Below are 22,381 nucleotides of genomic sequence, written 5' to 3'. Positions count from 1 at the left end.
TATCGTAGGCCTGATCTCTAGATCAATGCATACCATATGCAAGTCTTTCTTCCTCTCCCTATACTGCTCCACCAATCTCCTCACAAGGTGAATGGCTTCTGTAGTAGACCGTCCCGGCATAAATTCGAACTGGTTCTCGAAAATAGTAACACTACGTCGCACCCTCCTCTCCCCCACCCTCTCCCAAACATTCATAGTATGACTCAGCAGCTTGATACCCCTATAGTTGTTACAGTCCTGGATATCACCTTTGTTTTTATACAACAGGATCATCAAACTCCACTGCCAATCTTCGGGCATCTTCTTCATTTTGAAAATGATATTAAACAAATCAGTAAGCCACTCTAAACCTGCCCGACCCACTTCCTTCTAAAATTATACCGGGATCTCGTCAGACCCAGTTGTCTTATCCCTGCCCATTTTCCGCATTGCCCCCTCAACCTCCTCGCTCCTAATACGCCTACATAACCCAAAATCCCTCTAACTCCCTGAGTTATCCAAGTCACCTAGCACGATGTTCCTGTCCCCTCCCTCGTTCAAGAGTCTATGAAAGTATACAACAATAAGTTCATATTTAATATAAATACAGATACGCGTGTGTATATATTTATATACTAAAAAGTTTCACTTCTATTAAATTCAAATCGATCGTATTCAATGAGCTAGCATCCACAACCTTGGATCATCCATAGTTCAACATACATGTAAAATTTTCATGTCTCGAAGAAGCATGATAATAAATAGGCTTGAATTTTCTTCTTGAAATTATATGTCAATATAATTAATCATCATCCACGTGTCGTCAATAAACTTTTGTATAAGGAGTATATAAGATTAGAAATAAGTTGTTTTTTGACATATCACAATTGCTTTCATGACCATCTTGGTTTTGTACAAAAAAAAAATATAATAAATTAAACACAAGAGCATGTAACTTGTAATCCATTAATCTGATCTGTTCAGTGCCAACTCTACGTCCATGATCATCTTTTCACTGGAGTAATAATTAATAGGCTTAAATTATGTATTCATGAACATGCACATGCAAAAAAATATAGAAAGCGCACAAATTTGGCATATGAAGGCCCTCACCTACTTACCTATATGCTTAGAACTTTAAATACGTTAGTAAATTCTTTTCGCCATTAAGAATTAATACGTTAGTGGCAAATCAAGAATTTTGCTAAGAGGTTTCAAAAGTGTTTAAAAATGTATATGTGTGTAACGACAATAATGTTTTATATGTATATAAACCGTATATATAAATTGGATAAGGATATTTAATTGATCATCTTTTGCCACTGTGACTTACATATGTTAAAATCATGAAATTTGACTAAGAAGAAAGTCAAATTAAAAGAAATGAAATAAATGAAAAGTGGAAAGAGGAAAAGGTGTTGAATATGTAGATATTTTATAGATCCCTAAAGCCATCTCCAATGCTAGCATCATTTTTTGCACTAAATTTCACACCAAAATGGAGTAATACCAAATTTACTCCAACCGTTACGCCATTTTTTACACCAAATCTTCTCTCTCTTCTATATTATATTATTATCTTCTATTTACTTTTCATTTTTTTTTCCTTCAATAAAAATATATTATAATTAAAGTACATAAAAGGAGATTTGGTGTGAAATTTGGTGCAAAAAATGTACTTTAATTATAATGTATTTTTATTTTATGTATTGTTAATTTTCTTTTTTAAATTTTAGTTTTCACTTTTCAATTTTAGCAACATTAGATATCTTACATTCGCATTTTTTATTTTTAAATAATGGTTATATTTCTTTTTATACAATTATAATAATAATAAAATTAACTTATAATTTTATATGAATATAATATATACAAAGTTTAATATATCAAAAAATAGGATATAAAATTAAAATTATAAAGATCTTAATATAAAAATTAATTATATACCCAATATATAATAAATTAAAATTACAAAAATAAAAAGATTGAATAAAATATTAATAAACCAAATATAGAGTGATGAATAGTGTTGCACCAAATTTGGTGCAGCACTATTCATGCTCTATAATAGTGCAAGAAATAATATTGCATTGGAGCAAAAAAATACCATTTCTTGCACCAAATTTGGATTTGGTGCAAGAAATAGAGTAGCGAAGGAGATGGTCTAAGGTATTAGCAATAGGCAATTTGGAGTAATTTTATTTTGTGCCTCACACAACTTACACTAGTTGTGTGAGGTCTCTTTTTATCTCACATATTTGTGGACTCATATCTTACATATCTGGGTCCACAAAATTCTAGGACCACACAGTTATGAGACAAAGAAAAAGCCTTACATAACTAGTATCGGCACAAAATAAAAAATTTCGACAATTTGGCATGCAATAATAGGGCAAAGAAAGGAGTGGTCCTCTGGCCATTGGATGCCAAATTATAATTAAAAGGATCGACTCGACGAACAAGATCTACTTTGTGGGACCATTTTCAGTCTGAGCCCCCAACCAAAAAAAATAGGAGTATTACTACTTGTGTTACTACTACAACTCAAATAAAAATTCGAGTTCCCATTAATATAGGACCTGTTTATCTATAGATATTTTTTTCCGATTTTTTTCAAAAATTTATTTTCCATCAAAATTTTGTAAGTTTTTGAATTTTTTTTGTTTTTAAAATAACAAACCACTTTCTCAAAATTTTCAGAAATTTTTGTTTCCCCATTCACAAAACTGCAACATTTTTTCAAGTAAAATGCATGTCCAAACATAATTTTAAATATTAAATAATGTTTTTAACTTAACTCAAAATACTAATTTTTTTTTCAACAATTATAAGTTTTATGTCCAAACGCCTACTTAGATTTGCCGGGGTAAAGCTTATTTAAGGAAAAAGTATTTTCTACCAGGAATTCTTTTACAAATTTTTTTCAATTTATGAGAGAAAGAAAAAGAGAGACAAAAAGAGAGGCAAAACAAAAGAAGACAGTTACCACCAAAGGATGTGGTGCAATGGACGGGACTGCTCTTCCCTTAACCAGAAGTCTCGGGTTCGAGCCCTGGGTATGGAAAAATCCTTGGCAGGGAGCACTTCCTCCCGAAAGTGGCCCTACGCGACGCGAATCCGGATATAGTCGGGCTCCAATGCGGGTACTGAACACCGGGTGGGAAACCAAAAAAAAAAAAAAAAAGACAGCCAACAAGTTGAGTTTGCACTACAAACTTTATGTCTCATTGCAGAACCAAAATATGCATATGGAAAGTTAATACTTTTATTTGTATTTGTTCATCCACGGACAGACATCTTCTCCATGTGCATGTTACACAAAATTTGGTCTCAAATCATGCAATTTTTGTTCTTTTTCTACAATTTTCTTTCTCTCTCTTCCTTTTTTTCGTGTTCTAACTTTCATTAATATGAAAAAACAATCACTGCTTACTCAGGAGAAGTCATAGTTCATTTCAAAACATAAATGAGAGGTTTTTTTGTTGGTTCAATAAGTGAGAGTTCCTATCTCTTTTTACATTCTACTTAGATTTCATAAGGAGGGGACCTTGTCTTAATTGGTGAAGTTGCTGTCACGTGAGTAGGTTCTTATGGGTTCGAGTCGTGAAAACAGTTTTTTACAAAAATATAGGGTAAGGCTACATACAGTAAACCCTTGTGGTCTGGCCCTTTCCCGAATCCCGCAATAGTAAGAACTTAGTGCATCGAACTTCCTTTTTTTTAAACTTAAATTTCAGAAATGTAAAATATATTTCATTGTCATAGTAGCACTTTTAACCATCAAGGCAAGAGAACAAATTCTAAAAATAGGTCAAATACAGCATAAGCAAGAACTATTCTTGAAATAAGCCAAAATAAGAATATTATGAACACAATTGACTAGGTTCTCATGGAACTCCGATATATTATGAAATTCCAGCACATTATACTAGAATCTCATATGTAAAAAATTCGAACTCCGGCATATTATATGCTAATTTTTTCAGATTTTTAAGGGTGTTTTTGTTCAGATTTTATCTTTATATAAAAAAGTGTCTGAATTTAAATTACTTTTGAAACTGTGGCTATTTTACAATTATTGTAAATCATGCTATTTCTGATTTTTTTCCAAAAGAAAAATATGAACACAATTGTAGCAGCTTTTAAATTTAGAAGAAACCAAAAAAAAAAAAAAAATTCTTATCAACCATATTGTCCACTTTGAATTCAAATTAGAATAAAATAATCCTGGTATTATTGAAACCAATCTTTGGCGGTAATTTGCACTTTTCCATTACTGCTATTTTCTTTACTGGACAAAAGGACCAATAAACAGCAGCACCTCATTTTTCCACACTTTGCTTTAAAACCTTCCTTCTTAACTGTTCCACTCTTGTAAGCACAACCCATCTACACTTTTCTCTTCTTCATCTCCTCCTTTAACCTTTTCCCCTCGATTCTTTTTCTTGATTAGTTGCTAATTTTCATTTTTTAATCGATTTTAGTAAGCTCAATTTTGCTAACAATTTGTTTATAAGCAACTGTGTAAGACCAAGATTTCACTAACCACCTTGCAAGCCAAAGGTTTGATTTTTTTTTTTTTTTTTTTTGCTTTCTCTTTAGTATACAAACATTTCTTGAGTTGGGGTTTTTGGATTTTTTTTCCTTTTTTTAAATGGTTTTATCTGTACATATTGTTGTTCATTTCTAAATTGGGTGTTTTGATGCTGCTGTTTTTATTTTAATGAGCTTAATAATTAAAGTTAGTATAAATCTGACCCTGGTTAAAGATTTATCAGACTGGTTGTTTTGTATTGTTAAGAAATTTTTAATATTGTTAATTGAGTGATATACTCTTAAGTGTTGTTTGAATAAGAAACAACCTTGATATTGTGGAAAAAAGAGAATCTTGATTTAAATGGTAATCTCTCTGCTATTAGTTTTGAGATCTTTGAGAATTTTTACTTTGAAAATGTATTTTCTATGTTAAGCTGGAGGTGTTGTACTAGGTTCTTCTAGTGTGGATATCTTTATTTTTGCCTAATTAGATTATGGGTTGTTTTGATTTCTTATTTTGGATATCCCATTAGAGCTGCTTTTGGCTTTCCACAGTTCAGCTTTGATTAAAAGACATTCTGGATTTGGATTAAAGTCAAGAATTTGGTAGAAAAGACTTAAACTTTACTATAGAATTTTATCTTTTTAGCAAGTTAAAGTCACACATTTGGTAGGAAAGTCTTAACCTTTAGTGGAGAATTTTCCTTTTTGGTTACTTGATTCTTTTTGTAACTTTTCAGGATTCTTTGTTATGGTATGTTAATCTCGTGAATGCGATGATTGCTCATGCTAGAATTTATTCTGAGATTTCGAAGGAGTTTAAAAATACATGAGAAATATAAATCTGGGCAGGTTTTAAACAGTAGAAAATGAGAAAGAAAAACAAGGAGACACTTTTTTTGAAGCCATTCTCTTTGTAGTATTATTCCAATCAAATTCTTTCTATTTCCAACAGTATTAGCTCCTCCATTTGCTTTAGTTCTTGCATTATTTGAAGATAGTACCGTTTGAGCGCCTCACAAATTAAAGGAGGCAAATCCAAGATTTAAGTTTGAAGGTTCGTAGAACAGGCAATTTGGGAATAAGAGTTTCAGGAGAGAGACTAAGTAGTTACTTGAGAATATCGGGGCTTAATGAACAAAATAGACAAGATAATAAATAAATAAATAAATATCAGACTCATTTACTATCCAATGTAATAGGTTCCTTTCTGTATTCTCATAGTTTGCTGACTTGCTCCTTGTTTGGAATGAATTTTCTTCTTTTCAGTTTAACTTGTCAAGATCCACGGAACTTTTAAGCTCCATGGATCAGTTCCAATCTGGGAAACGGGAGTGTAATGTTTCTTTTTAGACTTGACACATTATCCGAAATATATCAGCTCTTGCACTGAACATGATGCTTGCTTTCTCAACTCTGAAATTTTAGGCTAAACTTTAAATTTTTAATTTTCTTCTATCATCGAACTCATGTGATTTTTTACATCTACTTATTGATGGTTACCTTTTATTCTCAGGTGATTAGTTCTCCAATTTTCCATATGCAGAGTGCCAGAAGTAGTGATACAACTTGCAGCAGTGGAATGTTGGAGCTTCATGGAGATATCTAATGCGCCTGAAGTTGAGCTAAAATGAAGACCACACAGGTTATATTATCTATATTCCAGAAGATTTCCCTTGCTGTGTTCAGATCTTTCATTTCTTGCTCGTACTTGGTTATATGTTGCATTGCCAACCTATCATTTTCTGAAAGTGTTAAAATGTTGCTAATTGGAGACAACATTCGCTCTATTAACTTGTGGTCAACCTCCGTAACTTTTTATTTGAAGGGCGAGGATTCTCTTATCTGCGATTAGGTTATCCGTTTTGTTCTATAATAAGTAATTACACAGAGATAGTCTATACTAAATAGGTGGTAGAACAAATTTTTCTGAAATTCTGAAGCTCTTGTGATTTTTGTTTAAAACATAGATTAAGTTGGTAAGTTATTATTCAGATATGGAATCATATTTTCATAATTTTATTATTTCACAATATATTGCAGGATCCACAGAACACTGTAGAAAAGAAACCGCCAACCCAGGCTTCTCATGAGACCCAAAATGACCCGCAGAACCATACAGCCGATACACCTGTAGCTGATGCAGGTTCTGTTTCTGCATCAGGCAATGATAATCGGAAAGTTTCACGTGAAGATATTGAACTTGTAAGACAGTCTCTAAGCACTTACTTTTGCCTAGATCATACATTGGGAAGTTGTGCTCGGGTCTTTTAACTTCATGATGACATGTTTATTGCAGGTCCAAAACTTGATTGAACGGTGCTTGCAACTGTATATGAATAAGGATGAAGTAGTAAAAACACTTCTTAATCGTGCAAGGATAGATCCTGGATTTACAACTCTAGGTAAGTACATGAAGTTATTGATGAATTTGTTTATGCATTGTGATTGTGGCTGCTTGCTTAATATATGCTATCTACTGTTTCACGTGTATTTTGACCAAGTATTTTCTGGTCTATGACTATGGTTATATTTTTATTTTATTTTTGATAAGGACTATGGTTATTTTCAGTTCCCAATTTTTAAATCTTTTTCATATTGTATCCAGTTTGGCAAAAATTAGAAGAAGAAAATGCAGATTTCTTTCGGGCCTACTACATTAGGCTTAAACTGAAGAAACAAATCATCTTGTTCAATCATTTGCTTGAGCATCAGTATCATCTAATGAAATATCCAGTGCCTCCAAAGGTTCCATTGACTCCGATGCAGAACGGGATTAACACCATGCCAGGTAAATTTATTTATCGTATGAAGGCGAGAGTTACTGCATTATTCTGCTTTCGGATTAGATTTTAAAATTTGAGATTGTCTAATCATCGATTACTAAGCCTTTTCTAGGTCCGTCTGTCCAATCTTTTCATTTTGTGAACAAGTTGGAGTGGCTGGTCTAGCTGAAGCTATGGCTTATTCAATTTTTCGAAGCTTCAAACCGTGCTAATTTTAATTAGCAAAGAAGCTTAAATATTTTGGCGGATGAATCAGTATCTTGTAGGAACTTGAAAATAATGTTCAACTGTATACAACATAAGGTTTTACAAAGTGTGTAGTTCATCTTGCCCTCTGCACTTCCTTTCTTCCTCAATATTAAGTAACATGGCCTTTCAAATTGTGGTTAAGTTACTTGAATAGAGCATGGGGAAAATGTTATTTTCAGAACAGGTTAACAGGTCTTTTTTTAGCTTTATTATCCTTATATTCATTGCCACTTCTTTCCAGTGCAGTCAACAACTTACCCATGGGATATCCCGTCCTTCAGCAGCATCCAGCTCCAGCTGCAGGTCAACCTCATCTTGATCCAATGGGCATGTCCAGCTGCCATGTGGTTAATGGTGTGCCAGCGCCAGGAAACTATCATCCCATGAGGATGAATTCTGGAAACGAGTGAGAATTTTTTCTTATATAGGAATTGGTTTTCCTTGATTCTAAAATTGGAAATTTATTTCGAAATAGCATTGAAGGTTCACATAGGTTAAAAATGAGTGTAGGTTGGTGAAAATAGTTACTTTATCTGAATATGTCGAAGTTACTTGTGTGTTGTAGCCCGTTTCTAGTTTTAACTCTTCTATCAAGGAAATGAGGTTCATTTCTTTTTCTTTCCAAAGATAAATAAATAATTAATTTGATGGTTGACGTGCATTGGCTGCTGGGATGAAAAGCTATTTATATTTGTTGGTAGAGACACGGCTTGACCAATAACGCTTTACAATTTTTTTCTGCTGACAGTATGGTGATTGACACCAGTGCGTCGGATGTAGCACCAACTATTCCACCTAGCAATGCCATGTCATCAATGTCAGATATGGCCGTAAGCCCTACATCAGTAGCTTCCAGCGGCCATTTTCCCTTTACAGCTTCAGAGATTTCGGGGATGGGAGTTGACACGTCAGCCCTTGATGCTGCTTTCCCATCTGATGTAGCAAGTTCAGTAGGATTAGAACTTCCACCAGATAATGGTGTTGGTAATTCTAGGGATTCACTGAGATCTTTCGCTCAGCTTCCTTGGAATTTCAGTCTTTCAGATCTAACAGCAGATTTGTCCAACTTGGGAGGTAAGTTTGCTTATACACAACTCAAACCTTTATCTCTGGTCATTAATTTGCAATGAGGTTCTACTCCCCTCTCACTCCTTTTGTGCTTCCTTTGATGTTAAGAAGAGTATTTGCTTTGAGAACTTTGTTCTTGTTGTCTTATTCGAAGCATTACGAATGAACTCTTTTAACAATTCAAAATAGGAAGTTTTATCAGAGTTGATGATACTCACCCAAAATCTGATCCAATGGCTTGTAATATTACAAATAAAGTCCATTTGCTAAAAAAGAGAGTTTATTTTGCATTATACTTCTGGAGTACTACAAGAAGGTTGCGATATGTTGCTCTATTTAGCACCAATACATGTATGAACTTTAATGTTTAATAGTCAATCACTGCAAACTGTAACGTTTGTTTTGGAGAAAGTATGGTAACTGTACACAAGATCAGTGTACTTCTAAGCCAAGTAGGAACTTTCGGCTGTTGTCATGAATTATCACAGTTAAATTCTTGCTTTTTCTCTAGTAATGCCAAAGATCTTTACTACTCGTTTTTTTTTAAGTTTGGGCCCCATAGTAAGATGTCTGTATCTCTGCTATTCGGCTTTCAGAAAAATTTTAGTCGTTTTCAAAGCGATGCCTCCCTTTGCCTTAGAGCCAAAGATATCTTCAGAATTTTCCAATTTCCCCGAAAGCTATCTTTCTGAAGTTTTTTAAAGATATGTTTATAGGTTCTATCAGCTGTGCGTTCCGTTAATTTCGTGATAAACAAAATGCTTGACAGGCAAACCGATAAGTGATTCATTATATTTACAGATCAGATACATGATATGTATTGGAATATATGACTTATAAAGTAAGTTGCAGAAGTACTAGTAGTGAGTACGATAATTTGTATGGGCTGCTTCTTCCAAGATGATTTTATTCATTTGCTTTTCTGCTCTGATTTTAGATTCTTTTCCTCTTTTATTCTGTCTGACACTTATTTTTTCTCCACACCGATTACAGATCTAGGGCCTCTTGGAAACTATCCTGGTTCTGCTTTTTTGCCTTCTGATTCAGACATTCTACTTGACTCTCCTGAGCAAGATGATATAGGTGAGATTATTTACTTTATTGCCCATCGAATGTTATGCTTTGAAATTTGAACCATAAACTGCGAGATGTTCAACAAAATGTTAGCATTAAGCATATCAACTTGTGTGCTGTTTTTTGCCTAAGTTATTAGATGCACTTTAATGGCTGATGCTGTGGTCTTTCGTGCTCCTAAATCTTCTTTCACGACATTGGACTATAATAGTGTTTTTATCTGGAATCTGACTTCTGATCCTCATTTAGTGCATTCTGGCTTTCATTTGTTGCATTTGCAGTAAACATGGTTTAATCATGTATAAATATATAAGTTAGAAGTAAACATTGATACATGAATGCTAGGGGTGGCAATGGGGCTAGGGCTGGGCATAATTTGGTAAATACCGAATTACCGTACCGAAACCGATAATTTTGGTATTTGGTATACGGTATTTTGGTATTTGGTATGGTATTTGGTTTAAGTTTTTAAAAAAATTGGTATTAGGTATGGTATTTGGTATTTTAAAATAAAATACCGAAATATCGATACCGTACCGAAATATAGATTATATTACACAAAACACATTATCAATTATAACATAAATATAAAAAATCTAAAATTTTACTTTCCTTTATTCTCAAAGTTCATCAATTAACTCTAAACAAGTAACAAGACATTTCTAATGATCAAATATTTTTTTATGTACAATTTTCTCTATTTGGGTTGATATTTGCTAGTTTTGGACAAAAATTTTGTCTACAAACATTTTCAGTTTTGTATTTTTGAGTACTTTAGTTAAGAATATTAGAGTGTATGATTCTATGCACTAGTTAGTATCCAAACCGAATAAACCGAAGTTACCGAACCGAAACCGAAAGGAGAAAAACCGAACCATACCAAATTTAATTAGGTACGGTATTGGTATAGGATTTTAAGAAACCGAATACCGCAAATACCGAACCGAAACGTCTAAATACCATACCGTACCGACCGACGAACACCCCTAAATGGGGCGGTGCGGGTGTGGGGAGGTGCGGGTTTGTGTGTTAGCGGGGCTGTGCGGGTTTGGGAGTTTGCGGTGCGGGGCGGGTTCAAATTTTAAATAAAAAAATCACGCGGGGCGGGGCGCGGGTTGGGGATTTAATTTTTTGAACTAACTAGTATTGTGTCCTGTTGAAGGTTCGTTAAAGTGCTGCTTTCATAACTAGTTTTTTTTCTTCTTTGAATATGAATTTTGGTGCATTTAACAGGAGAAGCATTAGTAATTTTTTTGTAAATCATTGCATATGCAAAATCCTTAAGCGCATTTAGATTTGACACGAAAGTGAGCAGAAAGTAAATCCTACATAATGGTCGGAATCTGTGTTATTTCCAAGTCACATGATGTGATTAGGGTGGGAGTTTATTTGTGTTATTAGCAAAAAAACCACAAAAAAGAGAATTTTTATTTAAAAAAAATGCGGGGCGGGGCGGGGCGGGGCGGGGCGGGTGAATGCGGGTTTAAATCCTATGCGGGGTGGGGCGGGGAGGGGCGGGTTGAAATTGTGTGGGTTCAAGCAGAACCCGCCCCGCACCCGCACCGCTTGCCATTCCTAATGAATGCGCATTGGTATATATGGTTGGACCTATACAAATATTATTAGTCTGCATTTCCATATGCTTAAAGGGACATTCTGGTGCACAAGGCATCCCGCGTTCACGCAGGATTTGGGCAAGGGCCGCATTCTAAGGGGTATTGACTCTAATGCAAGCATTAGTGGCTGCTTCCACGGCTCGAACCCATTTTCATATGCTTCTCTTTGAAAATTCCAATTTTTCTGGTTTCCTCTTTGAAAAAGCTAGAGGTGGTTTAGCTGTAGGGGATATACAGTAACCATCACAACATCATCGGTTTTTTCTTTTTAGCTCAAACAAATGTTGTTTCATCTGCTTTTATGTTTATAGATGATTTCTGCAGACTAGAGTTCTTATGTTTGCTCTCTTTATAACTGACTGTTCTCTTACTTGATTTGGTTTTTCTTTTTTTTGGTCAGTAGAAGAGTTCTTTGTCGATGTTGATGCCGATCCAGGACCAACATGTCAGTCAGATGAAGAGAAGTCCTAGCTTAAATTGAGATATTAATGTTGCATTTTGCGTTTGAAATTAGAATAAGTCTGTGTAAAATGATCATAAACTGATAGATTGATTTGATTTAGATGTGGCAGATATAGTTATTAACCTAATTTAGATATACCTTGGGTTGTTATTATCAGATCTTTATTTCATTATTAGTAGAAGCAGGAGAGGATATGTTCAGTTCCCTCCCTTTTTGATAATGAAAGTTTGTATCTTAAGATAGTCAACTTTAATCTTTCACAAAGGATATGTAATCCACATGTTGTTGTTGTTGTTGTTGTTACCTAAACAGGTTATCATTATGTTCTTTTTGGATAATTGAAATATATGTTATTAAAATTCAACTTTGCACTTGACAATCAGCCAATTATCAATATTGTTGTTTTAATTAGTGGGAGATGGCTAAGATTTGAAATCATGAGTCTGGAGTTGTTGGTGACCAGCCCAGTAGATTTAAATTCAACTTGAATATAAATAAATAAAAGATTGATTATATCAAATGTGGTCAGTTAATACTACTTAATAGTTATTTGGTCATATTATGTCTTGGTCAAGTATTATTATTTATTAGGTATTTGAAAAAGAAAAAAAAAATGCCATCGCTGGCGATCAAGTTGGCCTACACTCCACACTAACGGACTTAGATTTCGCTTAATTAAGCCCTAATCTAATTTTAATCTAAAAATTTATACATGTAAATTTTTGAGTCGTAAAAAATAGATATTTGCATTAGGATAAGCTATCTACATTACATCCTTCGGTTGCGGCTCTTCCTGAACCATGGATGAACGCGAGATGTCTTGTGGGTTGTGGCTCTTCCTGAACCATCGGTGAACACGAGATATCTTATGTATCGGGCTGTCCTTACACATGTCATTATTTTATATTTGCAATTCTTATTTTCAGTAAAATTATGCTGCACGTCTGCGATTTTCACAAAAATTGCTTCCTCCGGTCCAAAATAAGTAATTTTTTTGATGTTTTCACACAGATTAAGAAATCCATCTTTTAGCATTAATTAGCAATGAAATTGACCATATTAACCTTTACTATCTCACATAAATACTCCTAACACATACTCCAACACTATTTACTCCAAGGACAATGTAGGAAAAAATAATTAATTCATTATTGAAATCTGAAAAAATCACTTATTTTGGACCACAAAAAAAAAGACGAAAAAATCACTTATTTTGAATCGGAGGGAGTACCTATTACTCTCTCTTAATATGCGATTATTCTCAACTTCTTTTTTCTAAAACCCTCGTATATAATTGTTTTACTAAACTGTACAAACGTTTCTAAGTTGTCATAAGCATTACTCCCAAACGTCACGTACTAAAAACAATGTGTTCTTGTGGTAAATTTTGATTTATTCTGAAAGTAAAAACCGGAATGAGTGAAAGTGAAATCCTGAAATGGTTGGTGGGAGGGTAAAATGTATTTTAGTACTACTACTCCAAAATAAAGAGAGAGAGAGAATAGCTACTTACGCCGGCACCGGACTTTAGATTGAACGGAGAATTTAACGGCCGATAGGTATTTACTGGAAGCTTCTTTGTGATTCCTTTCTAGCTTTAGATTCTTCAACTGATTCATAAATTTAATTTGTTTTGTTAATTGCCAGGGAGGAGAAGAAGATGGTGAAAGCAATCATAGCGCCGTCGATGTTGTCATCGGACTTCGCTAATTTGGCATCTGAAGCACAACGCATGCTCAATTGCGGTGCTGATTGGCTTCACATGGACGTCATGGTAATTTTGTTGTTTATTTTCCTCCTTCCTCTTTCTATTTTTTTTTTTTTTTCATTTCTCGTTATTGCTGTTGTTGTTGTTGCTGTTTTTAATGATGAATTGTTTGATTGAAGTTGAAAAATAAATATTTTATTTAAGCAGAAAAGTTCTAGCTGTCTTCATTGCTGTTTATTACTGACTTAATTTGCTCTTGTTTTTACCATCTTCCAATTGAAAAGTTAAGAAACAGAATACTGTAGTAGGATTCGTTTTGTCTTTTTTGTTTTTTAGCTCAAATGTCAGTTGCTATTAGCGTTGCCCCAGAAAAGTGGAGGAATACAGAGTATTCATGCGGAAAAAAATACAGAGTATTCATGTATCGAACCCCAACTAACCCCGAATTGAGGCATAGTCGATTGATTGATAGAGTATTGGTATTTTGCTAGGTAGTTAAAGACAATTTTCATGTTGAACTAGCTGAGTATCAGGAAAATAATTGGAAACATCGTGTTGAAAACCTGGAGTGAGAAATTTTCCGAATTCCTCCAATACTTTCCCCCTTCCAATTTATTAGAAATAATGAGTATCAACGGTGTATAGGTTAAGTGCCATATGCTGGACCTTGTACAGGAAGACTGGGAGACAGTGTTGTGAAGAGCGTGAAGCGAGGAAAAGCGGCAACCCCCATTTCGCTTAAAGCGAGAAGCGAGAAGGGAAGTGCTCGCTTTTTTGAAGTGAAGCGGAATTTAAAAAAAAAATATTAAAATAAGAGGAAGGGCAGTATACCATTCTGTTAAAAACTGGGCAGCATAAAAACAGTGAAAGAAGAACTGGGCAGCATTTCAACGAAGAGGAGAAGACTGAGAAAGAAGAACCAAATGGAAAAAAAAAAATTGCCAGCATTTCACTGCTATTTGGACGCTGAAACAGTGAAAGAAAAAGAAAAAAAAGAAGAAGAAGAAAGAAGAAATCATCACATACCTGTTGCTGCTGGTCGTATGTTGAAGTTGAAAAGGGAACCCTAGTCACCTCTTTAGAATCTCTGTTGCTGCTGGTCGTGTGTTTTAATAAAAGAACACTGAACACCTTTTAATTAAATAGGTTGGCAGGTGTTTAAAACAGAGAAGCACTCGCTTCGGTCGCCTCGCTTCGCTTCGTCGCTTCTCGCCTTAGTGGGAAGCGCACACTTTTGTCTACCTGAGTCGCTTCATATAGCAGAAGCGGTAATGGGGTTGCCTCGCTTCGCTTCTTGCTTTAAGCGAGGAAGCGTCCGCTTTTCACAACCCTGCTGGGAGATAATCAATTTTTATGATTGCATATTTTACTTCGGGACCTTCTCGGTCCATTTAATGAAATATCTTTTGCTTGTCAAGAAAGAGACTGCATGGTTTACTATAGAATGACAGTTAAGAAGGTTTATTATACTTTACAAGGAAAAATAACTATAGGTTTCTGAGAACCTCCCAACGTTTACTTTACAAGGATATAGTGCTTAGCTACCTTCTTTATTTAGGTAAAGGTGTGTTTCTGAGGCCAGCCATATCATGTGAACTCATCACTCCAGGATAAACTAGGTGGTTGTACTAGCTCAGTTTCTTGTTTGCTAACTCGATAGCATAATGACCTAGCTAAATCGATCATAGACTCCTCAAAGTGGAAACATTGATTGGTTTAGAGTTCTATGCAAAGTGTGCTTCATATGCTTTCATTTGGACTGTGTTATTAGTATGTTAAGTCTTCTCTTCTTTATTACCTCAATAAGTTTGGGATGTAAAGTGCTGTGAAAACTTGTTCCTTAACTTTACTAGGCACTTCATTCATCAGCAGTTACTGAAATGTTGTATTGGTGCATTGCAGGACGGGTAGGTCAGATAGTCACGTCAAGCTGGTTGTTTACAACATGTTAAAATGATGGGTGGATACCAATTGAATAATACTTTCTTTCTTTTTTCTTTTTTCCCCACTTGGCTCTTTTGCAGTCACTTTGTCCCAAACCTTACCCTTGGTGCTCCCGTTATCGAGAGTCTGCGAAAGCATACAAAGTAAGGTTTCATGAGTGCCCTATTTCAACTTTATTTTTCTTGTCCATTAGTTATCTATCGTACAGTGAAGTTGTTCTAAATGTTAATTTAAATTTCTCCAGGGCATATCTGGACTGCCACCTCATGGTCACTAACCCCCTTGATTATGTGGAACCGTTAGGCAAAGCTGGTGCCTCGGGGTTTACTTTCCATGTTGAGGCATCTAGAGGTGGGTTTACTTCCCATGTTAAGAATCAGTTTTTGGCATTTGATTGGAAGTTAAATGTTAGTCACTGTTCACTAGGATTTGATAGAGATTGAGTGATGTATGGAAAGGATGTGAATATGGGATAGAGCGTGAGTAGTTAGTAGCTGAATATGCTTGTCTGTGCATGTTGTATTGGTAGTGGTGGAGCATCATCGCATAAATTGCTTTGTGCCCTCAAAACATTATGCTGCTTTTCTCTGTTGTGAAACATTTTGATTAGCAAATTCTTTTATTAGTTTATGCAGCCAAACCCTTAAAATTGGACAGCATTTTCTAGTAAAAGATTTTACGCTAAAAAATGGATCCTTAATTTCTATCAGTTTGTTATCATTACTTTGATTTCTGTTACGATGAAGGTTCTATTCTTTGCAGATAATTGGCAAGAGCTTGTTCAACAGATAAAGTCTAAGGGCATGAAACCTGGAGTTTCTTTGAAGCCTGGTACACCAATTGAGGAAGTGTACCCACTGGTATATCTTCATTATCGCATTTGTATTAGTTTCATTAGCAAAATTCGCATGATTTTCTTCATAGTTTGATCTCCTTGCTATGAACTAAGAGATTAAGATAGTTTTGAGAAGGAAATCACTTGTTGCCATTGCATTTAGTGAAGAAGGAAGAAATAAGATGTCAATCTACAAAATACCTGTCATGACTCATCAGCTTGCTTGTATGTTTTACAGCTTGATGGTGAAAACTCTGTCGAACTGGTCCTAGTGATGACTGTTGAACCTGGATTTGGCGGACAAAAGTTTATGCCAGAGATGATGGATAAGGTGCGAATACAATTTGCATTCTTGTATTGGATATCATTCATCATTTCTGCACTATAACTTAAGAGCCATTCTCTTTCAATATTCAGGTACGGACTCTCAGAAAGAAGTATCCATCGCTTGATATAGAGGTGAGCTTCCATTTGATGATGGTTCAATTCTGGTTTGAGTTATTCAGACTTCCATCGTGTTTTCACGGACAGTTCCCTCATGTGTTTGTTCTTTTCTTGAGTTATCAAGTAATCACCGGAAAAACTATGGCCATTCTTGCCACTAATAGCCTGTTTGGCCAAGCTGGAAAAATTAGCTTATTTTGAAAAGTACTTTATTCAAAGTGCTTTTCAGAAAAATACTTTTGGAGAGAAGCAGTTTGTATTTGGCTAATCAATATGAAAAGCACCTTTGAGCAATAATTTGTGTTTGGCCAAGCTTTTTAAAAAGTGCTTTTAAGTATCAAGTTTCGAATAAGGACATGAAGTGATTTACATAATAGTTAATATTATATAAGTAAATAAATAATCACTACAATTTATTATTAAAGATAATAATTAAGTTTCTCCATTTTATTTTTAGTAAAATATGAAAATAAATTAAAAAGTAATTTAATTCTTTCAAGATGATTTAAATATATCAAATAATCATTCAACAAATATAAAAAGCATTCACCCCATAAATCACTTATATATTAGAAAGCTATCCTAAAAATAAGAAGAAATACTTATACATTAATATCCTAAGTATTAGGTTTTAAATAGGTAGGGTTATCTTGGTATATACTATATTTTGCTAAGGGTATTTTTGATAAGAAGAAAAGTCAAAACTGCTTATGTTTTTGGGGAGAATTACTTTTTTTCTGCTTTTCAAAAACTGCTTCTGCTTCTTCCCAAAAGCACTTTTTTTTTTCAAAAAACTTGGCCAAACACCTCAAGTTGAGAAAAAAGTATTTTTGGGGGGAAAAAAAACACTTTTGCCCTTGAAAGAAGCTTCGCTAAACAGGCTATAAATATGCTGGCTATCTTTCTGGATTTATCACTTTTTTTCTGTTTGTCAAAGAGCATGCTGGATAAAGTTGATTTGTCATTGCTATGTGCTATTGTGTTGCAGGTGGATGGTGGTTTAGGACCTTCAACCATTGAGGCAGCATCATCAGCTGGAGCAAACTGTGTTGTTGCAGGAAGTTCAGTGTTTGGAGCTCCTGATCCAGCACAAGTCATAAGTTTGATGCGGAATAGTGTGGAGGAAGCTCAGAAAAGGAGTTAAATACTGGAAAAGGCAAGCTCTGATGTTGTACTAATGGCCGTCAAAAGTGATTCCGATTATATATTTTCGATCACGTGCAGGATATCAACATCTTGAGATACCTGCACTTGTTGAGTTATCAATGTTGTATTTGCTGAATAACATCATCTCAAATTACCCACACATTGAGTTAACCAAGCTGTATCTTTTAATAATGTGAAATTTCTGCTACTGGATTTAGGTGACACTAATGTCCAGCATTTCTTCTTATTTATTTGTTTTTTCTTCTGGATTAGGTTGCATAACTTTTTCAACTCCCTAAAGCTAAAGGGAGTTGAACATTTTAGGAGGGACAATTAGCTTAAAAGGCTGCAATTGAAACTTGTTGAGACAAAAGGAATAACATGAGCATGAGGGTAACTTAGTCATTTAATGAATAACCGAAATCTTTTAAGTGGTTAGCCACTGTTAGAAGTCTGGTAGTTAAGAGGTTAGAGAGTGGTTAATTTAAGAGATGGTCTGTATTGTGTATATATACATTTTGTAAAGTGATTATTATGCAGAGCTTTTCGTTCTCTCATTCCCTTCTCTGAATTAGGGTTCCTCTCACTCTTAAATCTGTAAGTTCTTGCAAAACTGGATACCAAGTTTCCAAATAATTATCTCAAGCTATCTTCCCGTAACGTTACAATTGAAAAATGAGCAATTTATCATTGTTTGTGCTTATTCATCATTTTCAGGAAATTACACTTTTTTTTTTTAATTTTTAATTTATAAATCATTTTTTTTAATAATAACTATATTATTTTTAAAATTATTTATACATTAATATGGGGACACTCGAAAGCGCGCTCAAAGACTAGTTACATTAAAAGCACAGGTCCCCTAGCGAAATGTCATAATTTAATTCCTTTTATGTTATTTTTCCTAATATTGCCTTGAAATTAACTAAGTAATATTTTATTTATTAATTTTTTTTATTAAAACTATGTCAAAAGTTTTATGTCCCCTAAAGAATAGTTAGTAGTAGAACGTATTTTTATGCAATGTCAAATCTTCATCGACTTGACAAAAAAGAGGTATTATTTGCATAGAATATTTTACATTTTTAATGAAACGCGACCTTTAAATGCCATACAAATTAGAATATGAGCTTGGTTGTGGGTATTCCACGCGACTTTAACGGATGAACCACAAAAAAAAAAAAAAAAAATGAAACATTCTTTATAAGAAAACCAAACTTACCGATACACTAGAGATTACATAATATTACAGCTAGGATGTACATGGACCGCGTTGGTTCGGTTTTTATCAAAATCAAACCAAATCAAACCAACTATATCGGTTTGGATTGGTTCGGTTTTGTCGGATTGTCGGGTTTTTTCTTACTTAAATATTATTTCAATCTTACTTTGTTAAATTTTTGATAAGTAAATATATATTTAGTATAAGTATAAAAAATTGACAAACATATTATATATTAAAATATTCTTATGAGAGAATTTTCTTAGTAACATATAGTAATAGTTATTTTTTTAGTCATCTGACAATAATGTTTCGCTAATGTACACTTTCAAGTTTAACCGAATTTAGTAATTAAACATAAAAATCAATATGATACCTAAATAATAATCACTTCACATTCCGAAAGTAATATAACAATTTAGCAGATCTTAACATATGATATGAATATGGAAGAACAAAGAGATTGACGCATTTCGGTAACACTTGATGATAAAGTAATCATACAACCCATTATTTAAGGTCAATAAATACGGAACACTTCATATACTATTAAATATTATATCCCGCAAGATAATCCAAAATATTTCTAGACATTTTTTAAAGAAAATTCTATATAAATCTTAAAAGTATATATAAAAATTATATATTTATGTGTCGGTTTGGTTCGGATTTTTTACTCAATACTAAACCAAATCAAACCAAACCTAGTCGGATTTTTTAATCGATTTGGTTTAACTTTTCGATTTGGTGCGATTTTTCGGTTCGATTTGTACACCTCTAATTACAACTATGTCGATGAAGTAACCAGAACAGTAGAAAGAAACATACACCTGCAAACTAAATAATATACTACTGTTTATTATATCAAGTTCATATATATATGTTATTCAATCAATTTGAATTTAATTGCTAGGCCGTTAAAATAACATTAACTAATTATACATGTAATTTATATTTTTATCTTAAACAAATGATTTTAAAAAGTATGTGTTTTCAAATTTATTTTTCCGTACAAATTTTATAATCACTAAACTAATACTTTTTCTTTAGTTTTTATTTATAATTCAATCACATTATTTTTAAAATTATTTGTTTAATCTATGGAAGACACGTGTTTTACGCGTACCCTAAGACTAGTATCTATCTATCTATCTATCTATCTATATCTACATCTATCTATCTATCTATCTATCTATCTATATTATTATAAAAACACGAATAATTTATGCTAAATGTTGGACGACTAAAATATCCCTCATATATTAATCGACATTTATGCCCTTAAATACTTATATAATTTAAGGATCTAATAGTAAATTACCTAATGATGAAATTCCTTTTCAATTTAAACTACACATACCATACAAAATTCGTCCTACTTCGATTAGAAAGGCACATCCATAATTTTCTTTAAACAAATTGTTGTTCCAATTACAAACAAATATGCAATTGGGTGAGGATAGCATAATTACGTTGTGTTCGAGTTATACAAAAGGGATAGTTAATTTATACCATTAAAATATTTAGCACTCTATTTAATAGTAATTAGGATTTCAAATCAAAAAATTTGTTAACTTTGAATTGGTAAATCACTACTACCGCAGACATTTCCAAGTAAGATCAATGTTGAATATCACCTAATGTAATTATTTGATTTGGCGAGACACATTTGAAGTATTATAGATATATTGCATTGCGCTTGTATGTAGATAAAGATACAAATTTGCAGTGATCTATTTGTTATTGCTTCTTTCAACCTTCTCTTATAGTGTGGGAAGATAGAATCTTGAAAGGGAGCTGTATCGCTTGCTTACTATTCAAAAGGTTTTTTTGTCTTCAAAATATAATTTTATGATGGATAAAATTGCTCGGTCTCTTAATCTTCAAGAATATTTTATGCCATCCCAATTAATTTTCAGTTTTCAGATTTTATGCCCTACTTATTCTTGATCAAAAGTGACAACAATTCCATATGGACAAATTTTTTTTTTTGAACCACGTGGTAAGTTACCAATAATTAACGGTGGCATTGCTTATATAACTCTAAAACTGTTAGTTTGCCACTGAGAATAGGGGCTGACGAATAAGCTTTATTGAAATCTTTGGGTCATTACTTTTGTTCGAGATGAACATGAAGTGCAAGCTATTTGGATTTGTTAGATTCTTTTAAGCGAGCAAAAGCCAACAATGCTATCAAGTACTTTGACAAATTCACTTCTATAGGAAAATTACCAGCTATGTCCATTTATAAGTAGCTCATTACAAAAATTGGCCAATTGATAAAATATTACTAATATTAGCCAAATTAGCTATTTGTAGCAAAAAATTATCAAATTTTTGCTTTGTTTTGAGTGGGTGTTATTAGAATAGATTGGGCACAACTTAAGGAGCTTGAAATCTCAGTTTTGGGATGATTTGGTGAAGTTTTGAGATGGTTTGAACTGAAAATTCGAAGTAAAAGCTGAACATGAAAAAAATGATATGTGTATCACATTGTGTATCATTTGTGTATCACATATGTATATCCATGTATACCTGTGTGTGTGATACATGCGTGATACATGTTTGATACATGTGTCGCAGAAGACTTTTTTGAACTCGATTTAGTTACGAATTTTGATACAAAACCAGTCCAAATCACCTCCAATCTTCCTCAAATTTTGTGTATTGACTAATCTATATATTTTCAATGAATTTCAACTATACCCATTGAAAAAGTTCCTTTTTTGTTTAGATTTTTGGAATATTGTATAGATTTTTGTATTTCATCACCTTATTTGTTAACCCGTCCATGAAATTTCCTTTCCGTCTTGTATCTAATGTTGCTAATCACGCTTAAAAATATGGAAGGTGATTTTTGCATGTGATTCTTTGAGAGAAAGAACCCTATTATTTGGTTTTCAATTTTTGTTGGCTAGTTTTGGTAAGTCTATGATTAATGGCTAGAGGTTGGTAAATTGAGATTTTTTTGGGACATTTGTGTAAGTTTTCCAATTCTATATCCATAATACTCAAATTACCTTTGAAGTATGTTGTTTCTTATTGTTTTTGTCGGTTACATTTTAGGCTATTTTTCGGGGCAATCTTAAAATAAAATAATTCTTAAATATTTGTTTGTGTTGTGAGTCAATTTACAAACTACAGACAGTGAGTAATTGTGTACCCTAAGATTCCTCTTCTGTATACTTACAAAAGCCTCTTCATTGTTACTTTTCAGAAAACTCCTTTAACTTTGAATATATATATATATATATATATATATATATATATATATATATATATATATATATATATATATATATATATATATA

The 22,381-nt window shown here is 33.3% G+C and overlaps 2 protein-coding genes across 6 annotated transcripts; both read left to right on the top strand.

Annotated features, from left to right (window-relative positions):
• Positions 4,265 to 12,109, top strand: LOC109235346. Of its 5 annotated transcripts, none has more exons than XM_019401412.1 (9): positions 4,265 to 4,353; positions 6,032 to 6,160; positions 6,559 to 6,720; positions 6,815 to 6,920; positions 7,124 to 7,306; positions 7,797 to 7,956; positions 8,299 to 8,624; positions 9,612 to 9,701; positions 11,709 to 12,109. In XM_019401412.1, the coding sequence occupies exons 2-9, from the start codon at positions 6,146 to 6,148 to the stop codon at positions 11,777 to 11,779; spliced, it is 1,113 nt and encodes a 370-aa protein (XP_019256957.1). In that variant the 5' UTR covers positions 4,265 to 4,353; positions 6,032 to 6,145; the 3' UTR covers positions 11,780 to 12,109. The 5 variants fall into 5 exon arrangements, with proteins under 5 accessions (XP_019256957.1, XP_019256959.1, XP_019256956.1 ...); XM_019401414.1 differs by having other exon boundaries at positions 4,274 to 4,542; positions 6,062 to 6,160; XM_019401411.1 differs by having other exon boundaries at positions 4,274 to 4,542.
• Positions 13,086 to 18,099, top strand: LOC109235345 (ribulose-phosphate 3-epimerase, cytoplasmic isoform-like). The gene is made up of 9 exons (XM_019401410.1): positions 13,086 to 13,330; positions 13,419 to 13,545; positions 15,382 to 15,386; positions 15,504 to 15,566; positions 15,668 to 15,774; positions 16,186 to 16,283; positions 16,497 to 16,589; positions 16,676 to 16,717; positions 17,691 to 18,099. The coding sequence occupies exons 2-9, from the start codon at positions 13,432 to 13,434 to the stop codon at positions 17,844 to 17,846; spliced, it is 678 nt and encodes a 225-aa protein (XP_019256955.1). The 5' UTR covers positions 13,086 to 13,330; positions 13,419 to 13,431; the 3' UTR covers positions 17,847 to 18,099.

Source organism: Nicotiana attenuata, chromosome 12 (assembly GCF_001879085.1).
Source record: "Nicotiana attenuata strain UT chromosome 12, NIATTr2, whole genome shotgun sequence".
NCBI classification, from domain to species: Eukaryota; Viridiplantae; Streptophyta; class Magnoliopsida; order Solanales; family Solanaceae; genus Nicotiana; species Nicotiana attenuata.
The sequence above is the reverse complement of the archived record's forward strand: the minus strand, read 5'-3'. Positions and strand labels throughout refer to the sequence as shown.

What these genes read in the sequence shown, in the direction of transcription:
- LOC109235346 (XM_019401412.1), top strand. An exon ending in TCCTGGATTTACAACTCTAG is followed by an intron (nt 6,921 to 7,123) that starts GTAAGTACATGA and finishes TATTGTATCCAG; the next exon opens with TTTGGCAAAAATTAGAAGAA. An exon ending in CGGGATTAACACCATGCCAG is followed by an intron (nt 7,307 to 7,796) that starts GTAAATTTATTT and finishes TTTCCAGTGCAG; the next exon opens with TCAACAACTTACCCATGGGA.
- LOC109235345 (XM_019401410.1), top strand. Translation starts at nt 13,432, where the DNA reads ATGGTGAAAGCAATCATAGCGCCGTCGATGTTGTCATCGGACTTCGCT. An exon ending in CCATGTTGAGGCATCTAGAG is followed by an intron (nt 15,775 to 16,185) that starts GTGGGTTTACTT and finishes TATTCTTTGCAG; the next exon opens with ATAATTGGCAAGAGCTTGTT. An exon ending in ATCCATCGCTTGATATAGAG is followed by an intron (nt 16,718 to 17,690) that starts GTGAGCTTCCAT and finishes ATTGTGTTGCAG; the next exon opens with GTGGATGGTGGTTTAGGACC.